The 13,535-nt window shown below is 44.6% G+C and overlaps 1 protein-coding gene across 1 annotated transcript in view; it reads left to right on the top strand.

Annotated features, from left to right (window-relative positions):
• The first annotated feature begins 10,510 nt into the window (after positions 1-10,510).
• Positions 10,511-13,535, top strand: part of LOC144483733 (uncharacterized) — a 103,778-nt gene continuing 100,753 nt past the window's right edge. Inside the window, 1 exon segment of the mRNA XM_078202272.1 lies at positions 10,511-11,096. Coding sequence (XP_078058398.1) covers positions 10,511-11,096 — 586 coding nt within the window.

Here is a 13,535-nt window from a genome sequence, read left to right as displayed (position 1 = left end):
CACCCCAGCTCATTGCACATCAACTGGTCCACACCGATCAGAGACTTTTTAAATGTTCTGAGTGTGAGAAAAGCTTTAAAAGCTCTAAGGACCTGCTGAGACACCAGCAAATTCACACTGGAGAGAGATCATTCACCTGCTCCATGTGTGGGAAAAGGTTCACTCAGTCATCCCACCTGCTGAGACACCAGCAGGTTCACCTGGGAGAGAGATCGTTCACCTGCTCCGTATGTGGGAAGAGATTTGCTCGGTCAGCCAATCTGCTGAGACACCAGCAAGTTCACAAGTCACTGCAGGGGTTGGATTCTGCTGTTGCTGCTCACCCCATGCAGGACTGAATCATGTTCATTTATTTATTTATCTATCTATCTATTATTTAAGTAATAAATAAATAATCCCATGCAGGATTGAATCATGTTCATTCTGTTATTAAGGAGCTGGGGTGGGACACAGATAATCTCCGTGCAAAACAACATGGTTTTGTGCAAGGGAAATCATGTTAATTGATGTATTGGCATTCTTTGAGGAAGTGACAAGCAATGTGGATAAAGTGGAACCTGTGGATGTGGTGTATTTAGATTTCCAGAAGGCATTTGACAAGGTGCCACATCAATGTTTACCACACTAAATAAGAATTCGTAGTATAAGGCATATTAGCATCCCATCCACGTTGATTCTTTATATGAGCATGGATAGAGGATTGATCAGCTAATAGGAAACAGAGAGGAGGGAGAAATTAGTCATTTTTGGGATGGCAAAGTGTAGCCTGTGGAGTGCCACAGGGATCAGTGCTGGGCCCTCAACTATTGACAAACTATTTTCATGATGTGGATGACTGACAGGGTCAAAATTTATTGATGACACAAAGTTAGGAAGAAAAGTGAGATGTGAATGACCATAACAAGCCTGCAAAGCAATATAGATAGGGTCAGTGAGAGGGTAAAAAGTTGGCAGCTGGAACAAGATTTTTGAATAATGTAAACTTGTCCACTTTGGACAGGAAGGATGGGAAAGCAGCTGATTATTTATACAGAGAGAGATTGCAGAACTTTGAGGTACAGAGGGATCTGGGTGTCCTGGTACTGTAATCAGGAAAAGTTAGTGTGTGGACACAGCAAATGATTCGAAAGGTAAATGAATTGTTGTTTATTGCGGGGATGTTTTGCTACATTTGTTCAGGGTATTGGTGAGACCACATCAAGAGCATGGTGTATAGTTTTGGTCTCTTTACGTAAGAGAGGACTTGTGTGAGAAGTAGCTTGGAGAAGGTTTACTTGACTGATTCCTGGGGTGAGGGAGTTATCATATGGTGAAAAGTTGGACATGTTCGGCCTGTATCTATTGGGGTTTAGAAGAATGAGAGAGGATCTGATTGAAACATATAAAATTCAGAGGGGACTTGACAGAGTGGATGTTGATTGTAGAGAGAGGAGAACTAGAGGCACAGTTTAAAAATAAGGGGTCTCCCATTTAAGACTGGGATGAGGAGAAACATTTTCTCTCAGAGGGTTGTTACAGTGTGGAATTCTCTTCCACAGAGGGTGGTGGAGGCTGGCTCACTGAATATTCTGAAGTCTGAATTTAATAGATTCTTGATTGACAAGAGAGTCAAAGGGTATGAGGGGTAAGAAGGAAAGTGGAGTTGAAGCTACAATCGGATCAGCCGGGATCCTATTGAATAGTGGAGCAGGCTCGAGGGGCCGAGTGGCCTTCTCCTGCTCCTAATTCACATGTTCACATTGTGATAGTTGGAGTTTGTTTCTGCTGATGTTAATTTCCCATAAAACTGAGCTGCAGCTTAATCTACAGAATAGAATCAAATAAATCTTGATAATCTGATCAGCCAGAGTCTAACTGAATGACAGAGCGGACTCGAAGGGCTGAACAACCTCCTCCAGTTCCTGTGTAGTTTCTCCCCAGGCTTCTCCCACTCTCTAACTCTGCTCCAGTGCTGGTTTCTGATGAAGTCTCTTCTCCCCAGGTCTCCCATCACTTTCCATTCATCAGCTGGTGTCTGAGTCCAAGTTTACCAGGAACAGGAGGAGGTCATTTATCCCCCCCGAGCCTGTTCTGTCATTCAGTGAGGTCAGGGCTGATCTGAGAACTAACCCCATTTACCCAGATATTGTTTTAATCCTGACTTCCCCAGTCTATTACAATGTGATTTAAAAATAACTTTCATTTCCATCAGACCGTTAATGTAGGAGTGTCCCAAAGTGAATCTCAGAAACATCAACTGACAAATCAGACAACTGACACTGAGTCAAAGAAGGGAATGTCAGGAGGGCTGACTAAAGACTTGGTGCAGTGTAATGGGTTCATGTTAAATTTGTAAATATTCTACACAGTGATGATTGATCAGACGACTCTGAGCCTGTTCTCACTGAACTCAGGACTGATCTGTGACCTAACTCCAATTACCCAGATATTGTTTTAATCCTGACTTCCCCAGTCTGTTACAACGTGATTTAAAAATAACTTTCATTTCCATCAGACCGTTAATGTAGGAGAGTGTCCCAAGGTGAATCTCAGAAACATTAACTGACAAATCAGACAACTGACACGGAGCCAAAGAAAGAAATGTTCGGAAAGTTGACTAAGACTTGTGTAAAAGGTTAATATTAAATTTGTGAATATTGTACACAGTGATGTAAGATTAGATGATAAGAGTCTGCTGAGAGATGGTTCTATGTGGAGCCTCATGCTGAGCCTTGAACTGTACATTGTTAGAAGAATGTACAATAAAAGGTTACGTTTATCAACAGCCTTGCCTCCAGAGGTCGCTGTAGAACCTGACCAATTTCCTTATCCACTTGATCTAAACCTGTCATAATGATCCCCTCTATCAGATCTCCCCTCAGCCTGTTTCGTTCCAAGGAGAACAACTGCAGGTTCCCGAACCTGACCTTGGAGCTAAAATCTCTCTTTGCTGGAACCATTCTGTTAAATCTCCTCCGCACCTTCTTAAGGACCATCCCATCCTTCTTAAAGTGTGTTGACTGGATATGAACACAGTATTCCTATTGTGATTTAAATAGTGCTTTATAAAGCCTCAGCATAACTTAACCTGCTTTTAAAACAATGGCTCTATTGGAAACCAACATATTATCTACCTTTTTTAATGTGCAATTAGTTTGGAACTGTTTATTTATCTTATATTAATCAGTGTAGATGGGTTGTGGTGTAACCCTGCGTGGGGAGTCTCTCATGGTGGTAACATGGAACATCGAGAGTGGTAGAAGAACCCAGACCGAGGATGTCTGAAGAACTGCACTGAACTGCATTGTGGGTTCAATGTGCAAAGCATGCTGGTCAATGTAGTCAAGTCACAGTCCTGCTGGAATTAGCAATGTCTGCAAAATTAGAAAGATGTGTTTGTTTGAAGTAATAAAGATGTCTGCAGCAGCTTGGGGATTGAAACAGTGTCAGAGATAACACAATGGAGTCAGGCTGGTTCTATTCCTTCAAGTATAACCGTGTAATAGGCCCAGGACATAAGGACAAGTCAGAAGGCAATGCTGTCATTGAAAACCAATTCAATGGACTAAAAACAGGTATTACCTTATTTTTTATTCGTTTACAGAGGTCAAAGCCCACAGTCTGTCCTGAATAATAAAACGTGGGCGTCACTGGCTCGGCCGGCATTTATTGCCCATCCCTAAATGGCCTTGAGAAGGTGGTGTTGAGCTGCCTTCTAGAATCACAACATCCCCTGTGGTGTAGGGACGCCCACAGTGCTGTTAGGGAGGGAGTTTCAGGATTTTGACCCAGTGACAGCGAAGGAACAGCGATATATTTCCAAGTCAATATGGTGAGTGTTACAATCCCAGTTGATATAACTGGACGGGAAGATCCCAGGATGGAACCCTGGTTCAAATACTGTAACTTTTACATTAACATAAAAGAGGAACTGAGTCACAAGACTCAGGACTCGAATAGGATTCGAGAACCGTGGATAACCAGGGAAATTGAGGGACTGGTCAAAAAGAAAAGAGAGGCGTATGTTCTGTCCAGGCAGCTAAAAACGGAGGGAGCTCTGGAGGAGTACAAAGAAAGTAGGAAAGAACTCAAACGGGGAATTAGAAGAGCAAAAGGGTCACGAAAAGTTCTTGGCAGACAGGATTAAGGAGAATCCCAAGGCATTTTATTCATACGTTAGGAACAAAAGGGTTGTCACGGAAAAAATCGGACCTCTCAGGGACAAAAGTGGGGAATTATGCTTGGAGCCCGAAGAAGTAGGGGAGATCCTAAGTGAATGCGTCGGTATTCACAAAGGAGAGGGATGTGTTGACTGGGAGTGTCTCGGAGGGGAGTGTTGAACCGTTGGAGAAAATCTCCATTACAAAGGAGGAAGTGTTAGGTTTGTTAGAGAATATAAAGACTGACAAATCCCCAGGGCCTGATGGAATCTATCCAAGGATGCTCAGGGAGACGAGAGATGAAATCGCTGGGCCTCTGACGCAAATCTTTGTCTCGTCACTGGACGCAGGTGAGGTCCCAGAGGATTGGAGGATAGCTAATGTGGTCCCGTTATTTAAGAAGGGTAGGAAGGATAACCCGGGTAATTATAGGCCGGTGAGCTTGAAGTCCGTGGTAGGGAAGTTGTTGGAGAAGATTCTTAGAGATAGGAAGTATGCGCATTTAGAAAGGAATAAACTCATTAACGATAGTCAGCATGGTTTTGTGAGAGGGAGGTCATGCCTCACTAACCTGGTGGAGTTTTTTGAAGAAGTGACCAGAATGGTTGACGAGGGAAGGGCCGTGGATGTCGTCTATATGGACTTTAGTAAAGCGTTTGAAAAAGTCCCTCATGGTAGGCTGGTGAAAAAGGTTGGATCTCATGGGATAAAGGGGGAGGTGGCTAGATGGGTGGAGAACTGGCTTGGTCACAGAAGACAGAGGGTGGTAGTGGAAGGGTCTTTTTCCGGCTGGATGCCTGTGACTAGTGGTGTTCCGCAGGGCTCTGTGTTGGGACCTCTGCTGTTTGTGATTTATATAAATGATCTGGAAGAAGGTGTAACTGGGGTGATCAGTAAGTTTGCGGATGACACAAAATTGGCAGGACTTGCAGATAGTGAGGAGCATTGTCAGAAGCTACAGAAGGATATAGATAGGCTGGAAATTTGGGCAAAGAAATGGCAGATGGAGTTCAATCCTGATGAATGCGAAGTGATGCATTTTGGTAGAAATAATGTAGGGAGGAGCTATACGATAAATGGCAGAACCATAAAGGGTGTAGATATGCAGAGGGACCTGGGTGTGCAAGTCCACAGATCCTTGAAGGTGGCGTCACAGGTGGAGAAGGTGGTGAAGAAGGCATATGGCATGCTTGCCTTTATAGGACGGGGCATAGAGTATAAAAGTTGGGGTCTGATGTTGCAGATGTATAGAACGTTGGTTCGGCCGCATTTGGAATACTGCGTCCAGTTCTGGTCGCCACACTACCAGAAGGACGTGGAGGCTTTGGAGAGAGTTCAGAGGAGGTTTACCAGGATGTTGCCTGGTATGGAGGGGGGCTTAGTTATGAGGAGAGATTGGGTAAACTGGGGTTGTTCTCCCTGGAAAGACGGAGGATGAGGGGAGACTTAATAGAGGTGTATAAAATTATGAAAGGCATAGATAGGGTGAACGGTGGGAAGCTTTTCCCCAGGTCGGTGGTGACGTTCACGAGGGGTCATAGGTTCAAGGTGAAGGGGGGGAGGTTTAACACAGATATCAGAAGGACATATTTTACACAGAGGGTGGTGGGGGCCTGGAATGCGCTGCCAGGCAAGGTGGTGGAGGCGGACACACTGGGAACGTTTAAGACTTATCTAGACAGCCATATGAACGGAGTGGGAATGGAGGGATACAAAAGAATGGTCTAGTTTGGACCGGGGAGCGGCGCGGGCTTGGAGGGCCGAAGGGCCTGTTCCTGTGCTGTATTGTTCTTTGTTCTTTGTTCGTTCTTTGACTGCCAATTAGCTTTTAACAACAAAATATTTATTAAACAGGAAGCATTTGATTATAATAAAATACTCCTTCACTAACACTTACCTTCATAAATGTACACAGCTTTCAAGGATAACACAGATTACAAAATTTCTTATGCTATAATGTTCTCAGTAAACACACAGTCCCCTTAAACCCACAGGTTGACTGTGATCAGACAACCCCCACTCTGAAACTAAGTGGCAGATGCAACTCAATCGATCCTAAGTGGATTTTGCCTCAAATTTCCCCTGAAATTGTGACACGAGTGTTTCCAAACTCCGCTCTCAAAAAGATAAACTTTACAATCTTCTTCCAAACCAATGGGTGATGTCACCCAGTGGCAAAATGTCGATGGGAAATAGGAGGGGCCAAGGAAAGATCCTTCGGGGACACAAAAGTTCCAAGGACTTTGGAGATTGAAGGGAAGTTGGAGTTGGGACGGTAGTTTGTGACGATAGTGGGGTCAAGGGTTTTTTTCTTAGGATGGATGATGAGGGTGAATTAGAGGTGAGGGGGACAGTCCCAGAAGAGACAGATCCATTAACAATATCAGATAACATGGAGAAGTTGGGTTATTGGTGCTTTAGTGGGAAAAGGGTAAAGGCAGTTGGAAGCAGGTCTCATGGACAAGATGAACAATCAGAAAGTTTGATGGGACATAGGAGAGAGACTGGAGAAAGATGTGAGTTCAGAGCTTGGACACAGAGGAGCCTTACAGACAGTCTGGCCCAGTGGGCGAGTGGAAGGGAAGGAAGCAGCAGAGGCAACTGAACAGATTGTCTCAATCTTAGTGACAAAGAAACTCCATCAGCTCCTCACACTTTGTTGTTGGAGGTGAGGATGGAGGAGACTTTCTCTCTCTCTCTGTCTTTCTCTCTCTCCGTCTTTCTCTCTCTCTCAATTTTTCTCTCCGTCTTTCTCTCTCTGTCTCAATCTTTTTCTCTCTCTCTCAATCTCCCCCCCCCGTTGTTCCCCCCCCGTTGTCCCCCCCCGTTGTCCCCCCCGTTGTCCCCCCCCGTTGTCCCCCCCCGTTGTCCCCCCCCCGTTGTTCCCCCCCCGTTGTTCCCCCCCCCGCTGTCCCCCCCCCCGCTGTCCCCCCCCCGCTGTCCCCCCCCCCCCCCGCTGTCCCCCCCCTCCCCCCCGCTGTCCCCCCCTCCCCCCCGCTGTCCCCCCCGCCAGCTGTTTCCCCCCCCCCCAGCTGCCCCCCCCCGGCTGCTCCCCCCCCCCCCCCGCCACCCCCCCCCGCCGGCTGCTCCCCCCCCCCCCGCCCCCCCCCCGAGCTGTCCGAAGCTGATATTAGGTTTGAATTCCTCTTGTGCTGTAACGAGAATACTTCCAATACCTCCAATCAGTTACTTTCACTGCTGACATCAGAGTCAATGTTATAGCGTCATAAAGAAGGGAAAGATGCCTTGACTGGCTCTGCTCAGTCAGATAGTTCATCATTCAATCTCCTCTGATTACGGTTCCCAGAGAGTTTCTAAAGATTCACAACTCTGGCAACCATAATAATATATCTCCTGAAGCAATATAAGTTTGCTATCGATGCTAATATAATATTTCTGTTTGGAATTTTGCTCTTTTAGTTGCATTCTCTCAATATTGTTCTTGGCCGTGGTTGTGAGTCTGGAATTCGCCCCGGTACCGATCCCAACACGGTATCTCACTGCCCTCTGATGGGGGTGACATGGAACTACAAAGTGCAACTTTCGACCACCTGTGAGCCTTCGGGACTCAAGTTTGTGTTCAACAATTTCCGATCGTGAATTCTACCACGATTGGCTTTGTGCCCTTTACTCAAAGTTTAGTTTGCACCTGGGGTGGAGAATCTTTTTTGCTATGAGTCCACCTTCGCCAGACAAAGAGAACCTTTTTCCATATCTGGGTCATGGAGATTCTGTCACTCAGCCGATGTCCTCAGCAGTTCAGACAGAAGGAGAAGCGGTGACTTACAATGTATCTATAACACGACGTTTTACTCCCTGAAGAGGGGAACATTCTGGACAAATCAATTAAATCGCTTTTGTATCTTCTTGCTTATAGAATAAAGAAACTAAATTAGCCTGTTAATCCCTGGCGCTATTCTGATTAATAATTTACTCCAAAGACTTGGCGTTCTCTCGACTTCGTCGTCCCCAGGATTTGAACAGAGAACTCGAGCAATGATTTCCGCAGATTCCGCATCCTTTTCCCAAATGCATATCAACAGTAACGAAGTCAGTATCTAAAGAACTCCAATTTAGATATCTGAGCAGCATTTGTATCTTGGTATATGTAAACCCTGAATCAACTCAACAGGAAAATCCCAGCGTGCAATAAAAAAAACATTTGCCAATTGACGGCCCCAAATTGAAGCCCGAGCGCCACAAACACACGTGATATTATAACTGAAAGTTGTATGGATGGTAGGCTTGTGATATGACAATAGCCTCACCCCCCCCCTCCCCACCCCCCCCACCCCCCACACACACACACATGTGACAATAATAAATCAAATCAATTCTTCTCCACTTTATGTGCTAACTCTCGGTTTCAATTTCAGACTACCTCTTGCCCTCCTTAGTATCTCACCCCAATTTCAGACTACCTCTTGCCCTCCCTAGTGTCTCACCCCAAAATTTCAATCTTTATGCCTGAAGGTGAACTGTTTTGCTAATGGGGCATCAATATATAATCTAGTGACTACCCACATGTGCTTTGTTTCTGGGTGCAGTCACTCCCACCTCCACCTTTCATCCCAGTCCCAGGAGTTTGGAGACTGGGCTCCAGAGGAGTAATGGCGGCCGCATCCCCCACAATGTCTCGCGTTGGAGAAATCGCTCAATAGTCCGGGCTCGAATCTGCGCATGTCCAAGGGAAAGGGGAATCTGCGCATGTGCGGAAATGTTTCTGAACCCTGCTGAGGTGTTGACCAATGGAAATTCTTGGAAGACCGGAAGGACTCTGGTCCTCCAGCCAATCAGAGCGCGGTCTTTGTGACAATGCAGGTTGAGCTTCAGACGGACTCAAACTTCCTCCAAAGAGGCCAAGATCTGTGAGTAAAACACTTTCTTTTCTCCCCCTTTCCATTTCTTTTCTCATTCTGGGGGAAATTGGGGACTTGCAGCAACTGAAGGGAAAGGAAGTGAATCCAGGGAAGGTGCAGACTCTGGGAAGGTTGGCCCAGGTCTCTCTCTCTGAAAGACATTGACATCCTTTGCTCCCTCAACTTGACACATTTATTTGTCTGGCTAAAAGGATGGTCTCGTTCCTAATGTTCACAATTAAAGGGCTGGTTTCTTCAGGAGATAGTTGACATTTAAGTGGAATATAGTAAGGTTTGGCATGTTTGGATATGTTTGGTGTAATCTGGTGTAAATTTATGATTCTTTGTGGGACAGTAATTTTATATAGGTCAGTGTTATGTCTAGTTTTGTTGTTAGGTACATATTAGATATATTATTTATGGTTCTGTGATAAATTTCATTTATTGTTATTTCAAATTTGTAATATAGCACTGTGGTGACATACCTTTCCAGTCATTGATCCATTACAGCACAGAAAATGTTCATTTGAGTCCGTGCTGACTCTCTGGAGAGCAATCCAGCCAGTCCCATTCTCCCGCTGTACCCTTGTATCTCTGCAAGATTATTTCCTTCAGTTGTCCATCCAGTTGAGTTTGAAGTCTTGGATCATCTCTAATTCCAGCATTCTCATAAGCAGCGAGTTTGTGTTTGTGAACACTCAGTACCTTAATGAAGTTCTTACTGACATGGTCATGAAGCTCTGAGCAAGTAATACAGCAGTGTTTATTCAACACATGTTTTCCTCCAGAATCTGTACCTATGGGTTGGGTTTGTATTGAGTCTAGCCGTCTGCATCAAGGTTTTCAGGTCTCCAGGTCAGGAAGCAGTGAGTAGGGGTCGGCCACTCAGCATCAATCAGCACCTTCAGGAGAATTGTGAGGGTGTATATTAGATACAGCAGAGTGAGAGTAGAGGGAATATGTGAGATTGAGGTTTACAACTTTTGGTGAACAAAATAGGAATGAATGTTCAACTGAAACTAGAATCGTGTGTTCTGAATTTCTCTGCTGTACTGACAGTGCTGACTTTTCTAAATTCCTTTTACAGGTTTTGAGAAGGAGAAGATTTGCGATAGAAATCTGAAACCAAATGTCACACCGAGACCTGACACATTCACTCGATTCAAAAGGACCTGAATATCATCGCTCTTTCAGTCTCGAATTGAGTTGAAGTATGTACAGATGGAGGGCGTTGATTGGATCATTATATGAGTGTGTATGAAAAAAGCGTGTATAAAGAAATGGTGTTCTGTCTGCGTCAAAAGGTTTAAATATGTGACTGGAAAAGCATCGAGACACACATATGAATGAGAGTGTACCAGCGAACTGACTGTGGAAAGACCATTAACCAATTACACACCCTGAAATAAATATCACACCATTCACAGCGAGGAGAAACCATACTTGCTTTGTGTGTGTGGACAAGGCTTCAATTGATCATCAAACCTGGAGAGACACAAGGACACCCGCACCATGGAGAAACCATGGAAATGTGGAGATTGTGAGAAGGGATTCAAAGCTCCATCTCAACTGGAAATTCACCGACACACCCACACTGGGAAAAGACCTTTTACCTGCTTTGAGTGTGGGAAGAGATTCACTCAGTCATCACACCTGCAGACACACAAGCGAGTTCATAGTGGGGAGAGGCCATTCACCTGCACTGAGTGTGGGAAGGGATTCAAGGATTCATCTACCCTGCGGACACACCAGCGAGTTCACACCAGGGAGAGACCGTTCACCTGTGCTGAGTGTGGGAAAGGATTCACTCAGTTATCCAACTTGCTGACACACCAGCGAATCCACACTGGAGAGAGACCATTCATCTGCTCTGAGTGTGGGAAAGCATTCACTGAGTCATCCTGTCTGCTGACACATCAACGCAGTCACACCAGGAAGAGGCTGTTCACCTGCGCTGAGTGTGGGAAGGGATTCACACGGTCACCTCATCTGCTGACACACCAGCGAGTTCACACTGGGGAGAGGCCATTCACTTGCTCCGTATGTGGGAAGAGATTCACTCAGTCATCCAACCTGCTGACACACCAGCGAGTTCACAGCAGGAAGAACCCATTCACCTGCTCCAAGAGAAGGATTCATTGAGTCATCCAGTCTGCTAAAACACCAATGTGGTCGCACTGGGGAAAGACCTTTGATGTGTTTTGTGCATGAGAAGAGATTCACTGATTCATCCAACCTGCTGAGACACCAGCAAGTCCACATTGAGGAGAGGCCATTCCCCTGCTCTGAGGTTAGGGAAGGTCATCAGTCATCCAACTTGCTGACACACCAACAAGTTCACACCGATTAGAGACCTTTTCTTTTTAATCACAGAATTCCTACAGTGCAGAAGGAGGTCACTCGGCCCATTGAGTCTGCACCGACCACAATCCCAACCAGGCCCCACTCCAGTAAACCTACACATTTACCCTGCTAATCCCCCTGACGCTACGGGGCAATTTAGCATGGACAATCAACCTAACCCGCACATCTTTAGAAGGTGGGAGGAAACCGGAGCACCCGGAGAAAACCCACGCAGACATGGGGAGAACATGCAAACTCCACACAGTCACCCGAGGCTGGAATTGAACCCGGATTCCTGCCCTGAGTATGGGTGTTAATTGAATCAATTGAGTTTAAGAATGTACAGATGGAGGGCTTTGATCAAATAATTATATGAGTGTGTTTGAAGAAAGTATGTATAAAGAGTTGGGAGTTAAATGTATTCCAAGTAAAGATTGGTTCCAGTTTCTTCCTTCACCATAAGGCTGTCAGGATTATAACATGGTCACAGAGAGTGTTTGTCCAATGGTGAAGTTTGGAAACTGGAGGAAAGTATATTTCAGACAGAAGTTTACAGTCCCAGCAGCTTTTGTGAGAGATGAAAGCCAGTGGGAATTGTCAGGGTCTGATTACCCGCCGATGTTCTCGGAGCCTGAACCATACGACCAGTGGAAGAATGAAGTGGAGATGTGGACACGGGTTACATCCCTAACAATGAGAAAACAAGGTCTGGCCTTGGCACTGTCACTTCCTAACGAAAGGAAAATTGGCAGCAAAACATTTTCTGAGCTGGAAATCCACTGATCAAGGCTTGGATCTTTTACTCGGTTTCATTGATGAGATTTACAAGAAAGATGATCTGATGGGTGCCTATGAAGCATAGTCAGACTTTGTCAAGTTTTGAATCAGGGTGTAAGTATATTTAGCAGATCTGGATATCACAAAAAAGACAGGACTGGAAAAGCACTAATCGGTGAATGAATCTCAGGAATGACGGGGAAACAGTTACCGTGAAATTCCCCTGGTGGCCACAGTCCGGCGCACAAACCGGAGCACCCGGAGGAAACCCACGCAGACATGGGGAGAACATGCAAACTCCACAGAGACAGTGACCCAAGCCAGTAATCGAACCCGGGTCCCTGGCGCTGTGAGGCAACAGTGCTAACCAGTGTGCTACCCTTCCGTCCCAGAGGTAAACACAGCAACCAGTCTTAAAGCTACGCAAACATGTAAAGAATTCACTTCAGATGGTTGGAGGGTGTAATCCCTGCCAATTGGTCTAAGAGAGAAATCCCAAATTACCCTCTGTGCCGGGCGATCGCCCTCCTGCTTCAGAAGGGACGGCAATTAGTATAAATTTTATTCATATTCTCAGATTGTTTCACTAAAGTAAAGAAATTATTGTGGATCCGAGAACAGCAGTGTCTTATAATGTAATACTTTGGACATTTTTTTTCTTTGATTCATTTTGAAATATGTTGCTGTGTATTGTTCTGATCCTAATCAGGATTGTTAATGTTTAAAGAGAAACTCAAATACCCAGTGATTCACAAAGAATTGCACCACAAGATTCCACATTTTTAAACAAGAACAAAATTTATAAAACAAAATATTAAAAGCCAGCTCTATGAACATAGCATAAGTCTTTCAATTATCAGATTATTTCATGAAGAGAATATTAACAACTTATTGTGGTTCTGAGGAGAGGGGTGGCTTTATATGTAATGCTTTGTACAAAAGGAGGAAAGTCACATTTTTTCTTCTTTGTTTGTGTGAATGTTTTGTGATCCCAGTCAGGACAATTAACGTTCAAAGAAAATTGTGAACACACAGTGATTAACTAAAAGAATTACATGAAAAGATTTAACATTTTAAAACAAAAACAAACTTTACTGTATATATAAAACAAAATAAAATTTAAGAATACAGCACTACAAACTGAATACTGTAGTCAATAAAGACTTATGGTACAAACCTGTTTTTTAAACTCATCCCAAAAGTTTCTTTATACTTAATGATATCTTGAAAGTTCAATTCTGTTCCTGGGACTCTCAAAGGTATGTCAGAGCTCTGCAGAATTCACTTTAATTTTCCTCACTTTTCCAGCTATTCTCCAGGCTCCAAGATTTTAAGGAGGGTCTTTCCATTAGCTTTTGGTTAAACAATTCTCCAACTTTCCTTTGAGGCCTCAAAACTGTGGACTCCTCCGTCCAAC

Source organism: Mustelus asterias, unplaced genomic scaffold (genome assembly GCF_964213995.1).
Source record: "Mustelus asterias unplaced genomic scaffold, sMusAst1.hap1.1 HAP1_SCAFFOLD_77, whole genome shotgun sequence".
NCBI classification, from domain to species: domain Eukaryota; kingdom Metazoa; phylum Chordata; class Chondrichthyes; order Carcharhiniformes; family Triakidae; genus Mustelus; species Mustelus asterias.
The sequence above is the reverse complement of the archived record's forward strand: the minus strand, read 5'-3'. Positions and strand labels throughout refer to the sequence as shown.